This window comes from Electrophorus electricus, chromosome 21, assembly GCF_041902795.1.
Source record: "Electrophorus electricus isolate QZ-2024a chromosome 21, ASM4190279v1, whole genome shotgun sequence".
NCBI classification, from domain to species: domain Eukaryota; kingdom Metazoa; phylum Chordata; class Actinopteri; order Gymnotiformes; family Gymnotidae; genus Electrophorus; species Electrophorus electricus.
In genome coordinates this window covers 14,049,271-14,063,815 of record NC_137517.1, presented here as the reverse complement: position 1 = coordinate 14,063,815, position 14,545 = coordinate 14,049,271, and the positions used below count along the sequence as shown (strand labels likewise).

The following is a 14,545-nucleotide window of genomic DNA, read 5'->3' as shown; positions in this document are numbered from 1 at the left end:
TAGTACTGTACTAGTCAGAAACTTAATATTAAATTCATCTTGGGGAGGAGAAAAATATATTTCAATAATCACTGGCTAGACATCTCATTAATTCCACTAAGCAATTTAAAATCAAAAACATTCATTTGAATTCTTTACCTTAATTTTGTTTTATAATGATAAAGTATAAAAATAATTTTATATTAGAAATCAATCAGTCTAAAAATGAAGGTCAAACAGATGCACATAATGGAATGCTGTTTGTATTTATTAATTGTAACACAAGTACAGAGTGACAGATCAGCTGTAGTATATAGTCTGTAACTTCATATGTGACTCTACTGTTACAGCTTCATATAGGACTCATATGGGACGTGCTGTTTCAGTGATTAGTCATGATATCATTTATCCACTCCCTGATATGAGGAGCACACACACTTGTGGAATAAGCAATTGTGCTAGAAGTATTATATGAACCTCTGTGAACTCCATAGATCACACTCGTTCTCCCAAACCTCTTCTTCAGCCAGCCTCCACCGGAGTCCCCCTGTTTGAGAGATGGAGGGAGTTCTTTCTCTTTTCCATTGTTGTTTCCATGGATATGAAGCACCTCATAGACCTGGCTTGTAACTCATTCACTCATGTTTAACATAATTCACCACAAAGGGGCACTGCTAGCATTGATATAACTTGAAATAAATTGCAATAGGCATTACTATTTATTTTTATTTTATATTTTACATTATATTTTAGATATTTAAGGAAATAATATATGGCATCATAATGGTAGGTCTCCTACCTTGCAAGTGAAGGCAGGTGGGTTATTAGGAAGACCTTCACCACAGAAATAGTTGTTTCTGGGTTTAGGACAGTCTGTGACTTTCAGATCAAGACACTGCAGAGGTTGATTCCGGTCGGAAGGTCCTAAAACATGAAGAAGAAATGATAATAAGGGTGTGACATTATTCTAAGTGCTTATTCAGCATTCTGATGTAGTTTAGCTACAGCTCAGAGTGCAGTACAAGCAGACCTAAAACAAACACAAACAAAAAGTGAGAAATACAGAAGGAATAAACACATGTGAAGGAGCCTGATGCAGGAGTGCACAGAGTTGAACAGTTTCAGCTTTAAAAAAGTAAAAAGGCCACTGAATGTGATATTCTCCTATTTTAAAAATTGCATCTAAACTTAATCTACTTTGACAGTATGGCTGTGACAAGAACAAGCACACTATACACCCAAAGCATAAAAATGTTGTCACATATTTAAATTAGTCAAATATTTAAATGTAAAGTATTGTAGAATGCTCGTTTACACAGGATAAAAGAGAAAATAATAAACTAACTGAAACAAAACTACTAAGAGAAAGGTTTATGTACATTTACATAATAGCCTTTACTTCTATGAGTAGATTGCCCCGGAAGGGGCGGCTCCTGATGCCCCAAGACCAGCCGCACAATCCCGCCGAAAAGCCCGAATGAGGTCATGGTCCAGGATGTGACAGAAGGGGACCCAGATCTGCTCTTCGGGCCCATGTCTCTCCCAGTCCAGCAAATACTCGACTCCATCACAAACCCGCCGGATGTCCAAGAGACGCTTGACCATGTACGTCGGTACACTGTCCACCATGCGTGGAGCCGGCGGGTCGGAGGAGCCCACCGAACACAATACTGGCCTAAGGTGAGATACGTGGAAAGTGGGTTGGACACGCAACGACGGGGGATGGGCAAAACGATAAGAAACAGGGTTTATGCGGCGAAGAACCTTGAACGGCCCGATGTGGTGACTGCTTTGTCCACTGTGCAAATTAACAACATGAAAAGGAGACATATTCAGGTTTGTAATTGTGTCCGTAGGTCTGTTGGGTGGAGCTGGGATGTTCTTCACATCACGGAGGAAGTTCTTTGTACTTCCAGCTCCCCTCACGGTGATCTTACTGGGGATAAACAGACATTGTATTCAATCTTTAAATACTTTACACATAAACATTAAATTATACCTCTATAAACTTCTTATTCTATGCAACATTCTCTTAATGCAAATAACACATACACAAACAAGATTTTACATAGTACAAAAAGTGCATATTAATAATATTGATCATTTTGATTATATATATTATTGAAATTTGTCCATTGACACATTCTCTTAAATTGAACTATACAGCATTCTCCTTATCTAGGCTAAACAACACATAAATAAAACAGAGATTTTACATAATTTATAAGTATACTTTCTTTAGTATCCCCTTCGTCGTCTCTGAATCTAAACAATTTCATCTTGACACCTAATTAATTACAATTATAATTAAAATCCCTATAAATTTTAAAGAGCTTCCTACAGCTCTTATTGCATACTAATATATATATATATCACTGTCTAATTGTATCTAACTGTTTCTACTAAAGAATGTTTCTGATTAATCATTTTACATAACACATAATTTGTGTATACTATTTGCATTTTACTTTATTATTTACTTGTATATTATTTTCCAAAAAACCCTTAGATGATATCCAACTACTCTTCAGCAAACGTTTGTCATGATAAGGGCTCGTTCCCACTGATCACGTGGTACGCCCCGCCACGTGCAGTGGGAGTTCACTGTTGACTGATCGGTGTGACGTGCGTCTTGTTTGTAAATACGCCGCCCTTGTTAGCGCACACCTGCACGCGGTTCTTCGTTTCGTGTGTGTGTGTTTCGTTCGATGTCGGTCATCGTACATGTGTACACGTTCGTGTTAGTGTTATTGTTCATTGTTTACTGGTTGTACTCGTTGTGTGTGTGTCTGCCTGTCCCTGTGTTCACGCTGCAATGGTTTGTTACATATGAGTGCAGTTACCGTTGATTACTAATCTTTCGTGTCTAATAAATGTTTGTCTGGGACGAGAGAGGTCTGTGAGTCCTGCTCCTTGCCCTGCAGGACGCGGGCCATGACACTTTTCTTAATCTATTCAATATTCTCTTAAAATGATCAGCACACAAGTAACACTTTTAATTTGTTCATGGGCATATGCGTAAATTCTGATGGGGATGCTACATGTCACTACGGTTGAAAATCAGATTGTAACATTCCTAATTGGCTGTTTTTATCCCCAACACTTTTTGGAAGTGAAAATGTTAGTTTCCTCTACAAGCAATCTTTCCTTAATTTATTAAATAATTTAAGTAATATGCTTTGTTTTAGTCAATAAAATGTATCCTATCATGCTTGTGATGACATAATATGAAAACATTCGTTTCATAATCTGAAAACTCTTATAATTTTCACACAATGTCAAAACGCAGCGCAACTGATATTTCGTGAAACGAAAATAATTTTTAAATAATAGAAAACAGTTGTAAAAGGGACGCGAATTTAAGGGACAGCTAAAATTAATGCAACATCCGGGCTCCAGCACTTTACAAAGCAAAGATTACGCTTTGTACATAAAGACACGATCGTCTCAATCTAAACGACATATGGAAAGAAATTAGTTCCTTTATGCACTCTTTTCATAACCATGACAACAGATGAGCCTTATATATATATATATATATATATATATATATATATATATATATATATATATATATATATATATATATAATGAGAATAATAATAATAGTTATTATTATTATTATTATTATTATTAATAAGAATAGTAATCATGTTGTTGTTGTTGTTGTTATTATTATTATTATTATTATTATTAATAATAATAATAATAATAATAATAATAATAATAATAATAATAATAATAATAATAATGGCAGCTTCCAGTCTAAACAATCTGTTTCATTCTATGTGAAACATACCATCACCCCCAAAACTGCTACTACTGGACCATTTTGGTTTTTAGAAAATCTGATCATGGAATAAAATTCACACTGTGCCTAAGAACTGGTGAAAAACAACGGACTGAAATGTTGTTTAATAAATGTGTAATATTTAAAATACTGTGTTTGTATTACCATGGCATAGGATCATAAACATGAAATTTTGGGCTTACATATTATTTGTTTAGTTATGAATGTAGTCCAATAGAAAGAAATATTGCCATACATAAAAGTGCAGATGTTATCTGTAGGCTACCAGGTTTATGGTCAATTAAAATAAATTAAAAATGACCTCACTAAGTCAAAATGGCACTGCACAGTGCTGCTATAAGAAGAACCACTGAGGGCGATTCTCTTTTACAGGGCACTCTATACAACGAACAACAGCAGATACAACATTTACGGCATTACGGCAACAGATACAGTCAACACAGAAATTGTAAAAGAACATGCCAACAGACTCTTATCACATGTATTTCCACATACAAAGATGTTAGATTCACATCAGGTTAGACTTAAGCATGATGAACACAGACATACAGTACATGAGGAGGTTTAATATCTGTAAAGGTCTCCAGATCTAAAATCATTTCACTCAAAGTAAAGGGTCTGCAGTCTGTAGATGTGACATAAACACATGAAGAGCATGATGATTCATTCTGTTCTCTGTCTTCAGCCCCTGTTACTCTGGACCCCAACACTGCCCATCCTCGCCTACACTTGTCTGATGATCTCACTACTGTAGAATACAGACCACAGACATCACTGCTTCCTGATAAACCGGAGAGATATGATGAGTCTCTGAGGGCTTTTAACTCAGAGAAGCACAGCTGGTACACTGAGGGTTAAATGTATGTCTACACTGAGAAAGAGACGATCGTTCTGGGATTCCCAGTGACAGTAAAACATTGATGAAAACTCAACGCACTGTTCAGGACAAGGAGTTCACCACCTGATACCTACAGAGAAACTGCCGAGGGTGAGAGCGCAGCTGGACTGGGACAGAGGGAACGGGGCATTCACTGAACTTCTAACCAGTACACACCTGCACACTACAACACACACCTTTACTGACACACTTTTCTCATTATTTATGGATTTATTTTTTTTTTCCTCAGAAAATCTTACCAGTAAAAATAGCAGTATGAGTAGAAAACCAGTCTGTGGTTTGCTGAACATGTCAGTGTCTACTGCGTGTCTAAGATGTTGTATTACCTGTAAGAACTCGGTGAATATTGAGTCACAGCAGTATTGAGTGGTTTGCTATCATGTAAAGCAGAGGTTCCCAGTCCTGGTCCTCCAGTTCCCATTGTGGTGAGATCCCTGTAAACCCAGAGTGAGACTGGACCCATTACGGACCCGAACACTGAACACTGTGGAGCTGAATGGACCACTGCTACCACCTGCATGTTTACACAGGGGTTTATGGGGTCAGTGTTAGTGTACAGCTGATTTATTTTTCTTTGACCTTTGGCCACAGAAGTGAGGCTGTCCTTTAAGGTCAGTAAGACAGACTCTCATATTTCCTCAGATCTTAGAGTGGAACTGAGAACAATGCTTGTGGACACATGACAGTAATCTCATTCATCATCTTAGAGTGGCAGGTTGGAGAGAGGTGCAAGGCTGTTATGGTTGGAGTTCTTTTTGTTTATAATTATACCCATTTCAGTATGTCAGATTATTCTGGGCACACATTTAGAAAATAGAGACATTTGAGCCAGTATATCATAGCACATCTGCTGCAGATGAAGCAAGATGGCAGTGCCCATCGAGACCTACCTTAAAACAGCAGCTTTACTCACAAATTACTACAGGTCATTTTTATACTGTATTGACGAACATGGAGGCAACCTTTTCTATTTCGTCAGAGTTCAGAATTGTTTAATGTCATCCGGAACTGTCCTGCACATCTGTGGCCTATGGAACTATAGAGTGAGCCATTCTGGCCCAGGCCATCTGCCAAGCACTGTAAATGTAAGAATACCAAACTATGAGACCCCTCTTGTGATAAATCTCTCCACTGCAGAAATAATACTTTAACCAATAGTAGGTGAGGGACAGCTACAGCTGAAAAACAAGCTCACAGAGCCTGGCTTGTCTGGGACCATAAAAAGATGTTCAACACTTAATCACTACACTTAATCGTGCGCTTCGTGTGCAGCCACATTCCAGTCTTCGATGCAGTTACACTGCCTTCAAAACTCAACTGAGACAAAGTCACATCACGCTCTGAAATGCACGAAAAGTGCTAAAGCGCTCTCACTCAAAGCTCTTAAACTCGGGCAAACACTCAACCACGGCCAAAACTGGAAGACTCGAAGCCAAAGTTTCTACTGGCAACGCTCCAAATGAGGGCACAGGTGGGACATTTGACCAAAAACGTTTTATTCCTTTTTATTTAGACTCTGGGCGCAAGTGTGTGTGGGGAGGTGGTGTGTGTTTATGCGCTCTTGGCCGCTCTGGAGCGCTTCTTCTTTACCACCACGGGCTTCTGACTCCTCAGGATGGCACTGGCACGTCTCAGAGCAGCCTGAGGAAAAGGAGCAGAGAGAGGAAGAGGACAGAGGGGAAGCATCTCTCACTCAAAAGTCCAGCAGGAGCGTTTCAGTGTAAAATCTGTAAATTTATCAAAGGTCAGAACGTATCTACCGACTTGATGACGATAAAGAGTAATGCATGCAAGGTGTACAGTTTGAATTCCCACATGCCCTTGCTGTGATACTGAAAGCGGAGCCCTCACCATGCGGAGGTCCTGCCTGTAGTTGTTTTTGCGGATGATGTTCCTCAGGCGGTTCAGCGTAGTGCGCGAGTTTTTGTTGATCGTAATCTTCTCGTACATTTTCGCAGGCTTGCGCTGACCTGAGACACAGTTCGCTTCAGTTATAAAAAATTAAAAACTAATACAAACCAACAGAATAAATAAATAAAAGCATTCTAGCCAGGACCTTTAAGACACGGCTTAGAACACACATTTGCGCGTGCGCTATGCTAGGAACTTCACCAAAGCAGGACAGTCTGTTCCACAAAGTAGTGTCAAACTACAGCCACAAGAGCAGGAACCACTACAGTGTGCTTACAGTCTGCTCCACAGAAATAGATACAAAATTAAGGTGGAATCACTGGTTAGTGAGCAAGCTTGAAGTTTAAACATGATGAGCTGAACAAATTCATTTCACCCGTCCCTTACAGCAAATTTTAGCATCGGTGTTTAGCAACCTCGGCAATGGGGAACCCACAAACATAATGAACTACTACAGCGGTCGAACACGCCTGACTTTTTACCCACGTCTTCAGTAACTGATGAGGTGAAAAACAAAGAGCAAGAAAGTAGGATGAGGAGCACAAAAGTGCTCCAGAACACTGTTCATGAGCAGGCCAAGGTGTTCTGGGACCTCGAACAGAACAAAAAGCAGAGTGGATAGGGATTCCCAAGGACTGGCCTAACAATGTGTGTTCCAACTTATGACCCCAGTGTAATATCCCGTCAGTAGTTAACGTATGACCCCAGTGTAATATCCCGTCAGTAGTTAACGTATGACCCCAGTGTAATATCCCGTCAGTAGTTAACGTATGACCCCAGTGTAATATCCCGTCAGTAGTTAACGTATGACCCCAGTGTAATATCCCGCCAGTAGTTAACGTATGACCCCAGTGTAATATCCCGCCAGTAGTTAACGTATGACCCCAGTGTAATATCCCGCCAGTAGTTAACGTATGACCCCAGTGTAATATCCCGTCAGTAGTTAACGTATGACCCCAGTGTAATATCCCGTCAGTAATTAACCAGGCGTTATGGCCCATCGACACAAACAGGCTCACACTGAACAGTAACGTTGAGACCTACTTATTTTGGATCACAGACAGGTAGAAGTGCCGCATTTAAAATTCTGCCTGTTCAGAACTGAAGTGAAACCAAATCAAAACGACAAGCTGGTTTATCAATCCCTGACTGTAGCCATGAGTGTTGATATAATGGTCAGGGGGCACAAGAAACAGTGCAATCTACAGGGCTCAATCAGACTTCTCAAGAGAGCTTAGCCTGATCTAGGATCAGTTTACATCCAACCTCCAAAGGGCGTGTTGGACTAGATAAGTGTCAAAGGTCCTGGTACACTGTTGCTCTTATTGGGTAGGAGACCCTGATGGTTACCTGCACGCTTCTTCAGGATGACGACCACACCCTTGCCATCAGCAGCCTGCTCCACGCCGACCGTCTTACGGTGGATGAGACCGTTAAAGCGGAACGTGTTCCTGGCCTTCAGGTTATTCGGCTCCTGAACAAGAAGCAAACAATTTCTCACACGCAAACAAAAACAACCCAAAATAAATCACGATGATCCGTTCACCACCAGGACTTGTGGAGCTCTACAATGTTTCAAGGATTCCCCCACAAAAGGTGATGCCTTACAGGACTTGGTCACTTACACAGATATCAGCCTATTTACCCAACAAGCAAAGATGAAGGGAACCTAAACAAGAATTACTTCAGAAACAGTTGACAACAACAATAACTGCATTAACAGCACGTTTTTGGCTGGTTGCCAGTGTTTCAAAAGCCTCAAAATCACAAGGACAGAGAACGTCCCTTTAGATCTAACCCTCATCTTTAAGCAGTTCTGAAAGCAAGTTTAGACGACCAGGGACACACAGAAGGTGCTATTGCAGTGTACAGCAAGTTAGTGTGATATTGCGCGTTACTCACGGTACTGTAGGTCTGTCCGTTCCTCTTGATGAGGAAACTGGAATTGTTCCTGATTACCATCCACTGCAGGTGAGACGACATTATTGCGTTCCTGGGGAGCGAGGGGTGATTTAAATGAGTACTCCTGCACTGAAATAGCACAATTCTGATCCAAATTCTTGATCCCAGTTCCACAGCGCTCGACTGTCAACTACACGAGTAAAAAGGTGTCAAAAATGCCTGTCTGAAAGAGCATAAGCAAGCCAGTTCGTATTAACCTAAACTTTATTTTGTGCATCTTCCCTGGCTGATGCATTTAGCCCACCAAGAGGCGAGGTATGCCGCATGTTCAGCACTCCCGGTGGCTATCTAGTTCGCTAGTTACTCTAGTTTACACATGCCCGTTGTCCATTATCAACAGCTGTATCTAGCCATCTTACAAACTAGTTAAAGGTGACACTGCACTGCTATAACCTTATAACCGCTGTGAATTACCACTAGCTAGGTGAACATGGCTGAAGTGATCTTACCCATTAGCATTGCATGCTAATGGGCCTTGCTACGGACGACGTCGGTATTTTTGACGTGTAATACACGAAAGGCAAAGCCATAATCCGGTTTTTCATTTATCAATAAATCCATAACTTACAAGTCACGTATATGTGGAATTCGTAATTAACTAAGCGAGGAAATTCGCGTTTTGAAGTGTATGAAGTATAACCCAGGTCGACCACGTTACCTTTTCAGCGGAGGAAGAGAGAGAGAAAGGAATGAGCGCCGTTTCCGGCAAAAAACCTCAAAGATCCTTGCGCCTAATTAAAAAAATAATATACAATATATTTAGTATGATTAAAACTCATAAAATACAGAAAATACATTTACGATTCTTATAAAAATATTTCGTAAATGAATTCTGTATAAAGGCTGTAAAAAAATATCAAAATCTATTTTTAAGAAGGACCTATGTATGCGGATGGACATGGCGTTGTTAAGCCATTTTGTAAATGGGTTCGACCACAAAGTTGTACGCGTCATTTTCGAGCGCCGAATTTTCATCATAACGAAGTAAACCTTGATCAATAGCTAGCTAACGGGCTATTTATCTGCTTTAATGATTATCTATTAAAGTAGATTGCATTGGTTTGGTGTTGCGGAGTTTATGTTGAAACTAATAACGGGGTGTCACTAAGGTGTTAGTTGTAGAGATTTAGCTTCAGTCTGTGGCGATGCCAGCAAGCTCCCCTGGTACCCACAATATGGGGTAGTGTTAGTATGATCTGCTCTGAGCTGATCACACACGCACTTTAGTGATGGACACTGAAAAGGATCTTGAGTCCCTCGGGGAGAAATTGTATGATCTGATTTATCCCAAACACTCGGACATGACTCCAAAATTAACAGGTGAAGCTTCCTCGCACTAATGTTGTTCAGTGTTGGTCGAAGAATGAAGAATGTATAAAGACTGTATGAAACAATAAAGGATTGATGGTTGCGATTGTATTTATGAATACAGCACAGTTCGTCTGCCTATGATTTAATAAGATGATATGTCATGGATTAGCATGGGCATTTCATGAGGGTGTTGACGAAATGTAGCTACTTATATAAACAATAAACCTTTATGGAAACTTGTTTTTAAAGTATTATGATTTCTGTATGATGCTGTAACGGGTTGAGTTCTGATTGGCTGACTTTAGTGCTGGATGCTGTGACTGGTTGAGTTCTGATTGGCTGACTTTAGTGCTGGATGCTGTAACGGGTTGAGTTCTGATTGGCTGACTTTAGTGCTGGATGCTGTAACGGGTTGAGTTCTGATTGGCTGACTTTAGTGCTGGATGCTGTGACTGGTTTTAGGCATGCTGCTGGAGTTGCCAGGAAGTGTGATTGATCAGATGCTGCAGGATGAGGCTCTCCTAACTAAAGCACTGGACAGAGCACTAGCAGCCCTGCAGCCTGACAACAGGTAACACACACAGACACACACACTCACACACACACATTCCCTTGAAATTTGACAACATAACACAGTCCTAAAATCTAACAGCAGGTAACACACACACACACACACACACACACACGTAACACGTGCACACAGACACACAGATTCATAACTTTGCAACCTGACAACAAGTATCACACACCAGTCAACAGACTCCCAGCCTAACATGTAACACACACTCACTCATCTCACAACAAGATTCTCTTGTTCTCGCACACAAAAAAAAATCTCTTGAAGCCATTTAGAAGAGTACAATGCATAAGACATGTGTATACACCCTGTGTACACACAGGGAACGAGGTTAATGTGAAGACTATGTTGTGTTTGTCTGATATCTTGACCCATCAGTAAACTGGCATCGGAAACTGACGATGCGGACTCTGTGTCCTTGGACTCTCTGGGAGAACAGCTGTATGACCTCATCGACCTCTACAACACGGGGCACACTCAGAAAATAACAGGTCATCCAGTCTATCCAGCCATATGACTTATTAATCCACATGTCTACCAATCCATCCACCTTATGAACTTGCAGATCATTGGCTAAAGTCTGATTGCACGTCTTTTAAATCACTTTGAAAATGAACCGGTACCTCTAACGTTGCTTTGGACGCTTGGCAGGCATGCTATTGGAACAGAAAAGGGAGTCGGTGCGTCACCTGCTGTCGGACCCCGCCCTGCTGGAGGAGAGGGTCAAAATGGCCCTGGAAACTTTACAGGAGTGAGTGAGTGTGTGTGTGTGAGTGTGTGTGTGTGTGTGTGTGTGTGTGTGTGTGAGTGTGTGTGTGTGAGTGTGTGTGTGTGTGTGTGTGTGTGTGTGTGTGTGAGTGTGAGTGTGTGTGTGAGTGTGAGTGTGTGTGTGTGTGTGTGTGTGTGTGTGTGTGTGTGTGTGTGTGTGTGTGAGTGAGTGAGTGTGAGTGTGTGTGTGAGTGTGTGAGTGAGTGAGTGTGAGTGAGTGAGTGTGTGTGTGTGAGCGTGTGTGTGTGAGCGTGTGTGTGTGAGCGTGTGTGTGTGTGCGTGTGTGTGTGTGCGTGTGTGTGTGAGTGAGTGTGTGTGAGTGTGTGTGTGTGAGTGAGTGTGTGAGCGTGTGTGTGCGTGTGCGTGTGAGTGCGTGTGAGTGTGTGTGTGTGTGTGTGTGTGTGTGAGCGTGTGTGTGAGTGTGTGTGTGTGTGTGTGTGTGTGTGTGTGAGATCAAATTATTACAGTGTAACTATCCATACAGTATAAATATTACTGAAGTACACACTGCCAAAAGGCTTCTTAGTAGTGCAAAGGTAAGTCTTATTGCGGGTCAGGTTTAAATCCCAGTAGTGCTGTGTGATGTATGCTCAGTGGTGTATGGGACATTGCAGGGTGCCTCTCCTAATTCTAACCATTCACTAGAAGACACTGAAAAGACTAAACTCTGACAGTCCCTCACATCTGAAGACAATATGTCATTAGCCACAGAGTTCTTAATCACAGATGATGATTTTGGAGAGACTGTGGATCTTGTAGGGACAGATTTACAAGACTGCAGATAGATTCCCATCATGCTCCTGTTGCAAATGTATAAAAAGAGAAAATGCTGAACAATGGAGCAGAAACAGAAGCAGCTTTTGGCCACAGCTCCCTTGTAATGTGTGCCACGGCCAAGGATTCTGAGGTCTCCCCATGTCTCATCTACCCTCCCCAGACTCTCCTCCAGGTCTCATGTCTCATCTACCCTCCCCAGACTCTCCTCCAGGTCTCATGTCTCATCTACCCTCCCCAGACTCTCCTCCAGGTCTCATGTCTCATCTACCCTCCTCAGACTCTCCTCCAGGTCTCATGTCTCATCTACCCTCCCCAGAGTCTCCTCCAGGTCTCATGTCTCATCTACCCTCCCCAGACTCTCCTCCAGGTCTCATGTCTCATCTACCCTCCCCAGACTCTCCTCCAGGTCTCATGTCTCATCTACCCTCCCCAGACTCTCCTCCAGGTCTCATGTCTCATCTACCCTCCCCAGACTCTCCTCCAGGTCTCATGTCTCATCTACCCTCCCCAGAGTCTCCTCCATGTCTCACGTCTCATCTACCTGCTGGAGATGTTCCGGTACCCACTTTCCTGCTTCCTGTTTGGTGCTGGAAAGAGCTCACCTTTTGGTTGTCAACAATGTCCATATCAGTATTTACATGAGCCAAGATTAAAGCATGGTTGAGACAGCTATCCTACCACCTTGCAGCAACTGACCATGAGGACAGGCGCATGCTACAACTCTATACAGCTGTGTGTATACAGTTAAACTTAGGAAATTTGTCTGCGACGGTGAAATTACATGAAAAGCCATTTGGTAGCTAATTTGGTAAAAGTCATTAGATAATTAATGGGCATCTGGCCTGGTGTCTGGCAGTCACACCTTGGAAGAGACACCTGCTAGAGCTGCCTGTTTCTAAGCAGGGGGGGAACATTTGGTTGAAATAATGGTTGCTTTTGTGAGTGAGTGTACTTTCACTATTGTCTAGCAGTAGGCGAGGCCAGGAGGAAACAGACATGAGTGACAGCTTTGACAAAGAGGATTTGGAGGCAATGGGAGAGAGGCTGTTTGTCCTCGTACAAGACATGGAGCCGACTAATTGTGCTGACATCACAGGTGAGCTGTGCTTTTATGTGTGGTGGTGAACTGCATGTGGCTTAGTGAGGTATTCTTGTTTGTTTGTAGTAGGGGGTTTTCTGTAATGTTTGTAACATAGTTTGTGTTTTTGCGTATGGATTGAAAATGTATGGCGATTGTGTGTATGGGTAGGGATGCTGTTAGAAATGGACTCCAGAACTCTACAGCAGATTCTGTGTGATCGGACCATGCTGGAGGTCGCAGTGCATCGAGCAAAGAATGCGCTGGTACACACACACACACACACACACATACACACACACACACACAGATTCTAGTTAAAACTGTATCATCCGCCATATGATATGCCGCCATCACTGATGCTATCGCAGCGCTGTGTTCGAAGAACCTAGGGGCACTTTAGACGGATTATATGTAGGCTTTTCCTGTTCCATTTTTTGTTTAACCCTGTTTTCTTTTAAAATTAGTCATAGCCATTTGCCACTGGCCAGCATCACTCAGTGTCAAGGAGAACAATTCATTTCCTGGATTACTTTACGATTATTTTATACAGTTGTTTCTCATGGCATTAAACAAAGCTTTAATATATGTATCATGTATATGTATCATTTTATATATATCATTGTTTTTCATGGATGATTCCCTTTGACAGTTAAAGCACAGGTTGTATTGTCACTTTTGTTTTGAAAAATGTAAATTACACTACTGCAATTAAAATTGCTGGAACAAATCAGTGTTACTTGAGTGCGTGTTCTCTTAATTCACAAAAGTCCAATTTTATATTTAATGTAATATTTTACTTTCCTCCAAATTACGTAAGAGACGGGTGTACTATAAGATGAACTTTGTCTGTAAATGTTATCCTGTTTGCGTACACGTACTTATGTTTTTGTTTTTCTGTTCTTGTCCACAGGACGGCGCACACGCGTTGAGTCAAACGCAACCGGAGACCCAGTAAAGGTTATACAACTGCTCAGTGACTTGCGTCTCTCATCCAAACACAGCGGAGAACTGTGGACCGAAGATCGCAAGGGAAGACTTGAAAGGGCGGCACTGCCACGGATAGTACCGCTTCAGAAGGGACTGTGTCACTGTCTTTCTGGTCCTTTCTGTCTAAAAGCATGAACATTAATGCTAATATACGTCTCCAGTTCAGACACGTATTTAATGTAGATCCATCATATTTAGGTCATACTAGACCTTGCAAGGGATCTGTTCTAAGCCATCACTGTTTTAAGACAGATTTTTAGGAGACATGCTATTAAGATTAGAAATCTAGTTACATTCCGTTAAATAAGTAGATCGCTTAGGACTATACGGATATTTGTTTATAATAAAGTACAGTAGTGTGCTGTTATTATAAACCATGTAGTTGGGCAATAACGTAGGATTTAGGATGAGTAATTAACGGATCGTTCTGCTGTAACACTCATGGTATTAAAGCTCAAAGAAAAAATACAATCCACACACAAT

General features: G+C 41.4%; 2 protein-coding genes and 1 long non-coding RNA gene across 4 annotated transcripts; 1 reads left to right on the top strand and 2 right to left on the bottom strand.

Moving 5' to 3' along the window:
• Positions 1–318: 318 nt before the first annotated feature.
• Positions 319–1,447, bottom strand: LOC118240545 (uncharacterized). The gene is made up of 3 exons (XR_004775480.2): positions 1,379–1,447; positions 779–903; positions 319–526 (listed from the first exon to the last, which is right to left on the bottom strand). It is a non-coding gene; the product is annotated as an uncharacterized LOC118240545 (long non-coding RNA).
• Positions 1,448–6,163: 4,716 nt separating this feature from the next.
• rpl28 (ribosomal protein L28) lies at positions 6,164–9,344 on the bottom strand. The gene is made up of 5 exons (XM_027017749.3): positions 9,220–9,344; positions 8,502–8,592; positions 7,950–8,073; positions 6,540–6,658; positions 6,164–6,329 (listed from the first exon to the last, which is right to left on the bottom strand). The coding sequence occupies exons 2-5, from the start codon at positions 8,580–8,582 to the stop codon at positions 6,240–6,242; spliced, it is 414 nt and encodes a 137-aa protein (XP_026873550.1). The 5' UTR covers positions 8,583–8,592; positions 9,220–9,344; the 3' UTR covers positions 6,164–6,239.
• A 151-nt stretch (positions 9,345–9,495) lies between these two features.
• LOC113582132 (uncharacterized) lies at positions 9,496–14,544 on the top strand. Of its 2 annotated transcripts, none has more exons than XM_035521230.2 (7): positions 9,496–9,881; positions 10,335–10,443; positions 10,828–10,940; positions 11,101–11,200; positions 12,966–13,090; positions 13,244–13,338; positions 13,986–14,544. In XM_035521230.2, exons 1-7 carry the CDS (start codon positions 9,791–9,793, stop codon positions 14,028–14,030), a joined length of 678 nt encoding a protein of 225 aa, XP_035377123.1. In that variant the 5' UTR covers positions 9,496–9,790; the 3' UTR covers positions 14,031–14,544. The 2 variants fall into 2 exon arrangements, with proteins under 2 accessions (XP_035377123.1, XP_035377122.1); XM_035521229.2 differs by having other exon boundaries at positions 12,963–13,090.
• Position 14,545: the final 1 nt, after the last annotated feature.

Excerpts from the sequence above, each read along its gene's own strand:
- rpl28 (XM_027017749.3), bottom strand. The coding sequence starts at position 8,582 with ATGTCGTCTCACCTGCAGTGGATGGTAATCAGGAACAATTCCAGTTTC. Across the intron at positions 8,074-8,501 it reads ACGGACAGACCTACAGTACC|GAGCCGAATAACCTGAAGGC; the intron begins GTGAGTAACGCG and ends CTTCTTGTTCAG. Across the intron at positions 6,659-7,949 it reads CATCCTGAAGAAGCGTGCAG|GTCAGCGCAAGCCTGCGAAA; the intron begins GTAACCATCAGG and ends ACTGTGTCTCAG.
- LOC113582132 (XM_035521229.2), top strand. The coding sequence starts at position 9,791 with ATGGACACTGAAAAGGATCTTGAGTCCCTCGGGGAGAAATTGTATGAT. Across the intron at positions 9,882-10,334 it reads CATGACTCCAAAATTAACAG|GCATGCTGCTGGAGTTGCCA; the intron begins GTGAAGCTTCCT and ends GACTGGTTTTAG. Across the intron at positions 11,201-12,962 it reads GCCCTGGAAACTTTACAGGA|CAGTAGGCGAGGCCAGGAGG; the intron begins GTGAGTGAGTGT and ends ACTATTGTCTAG.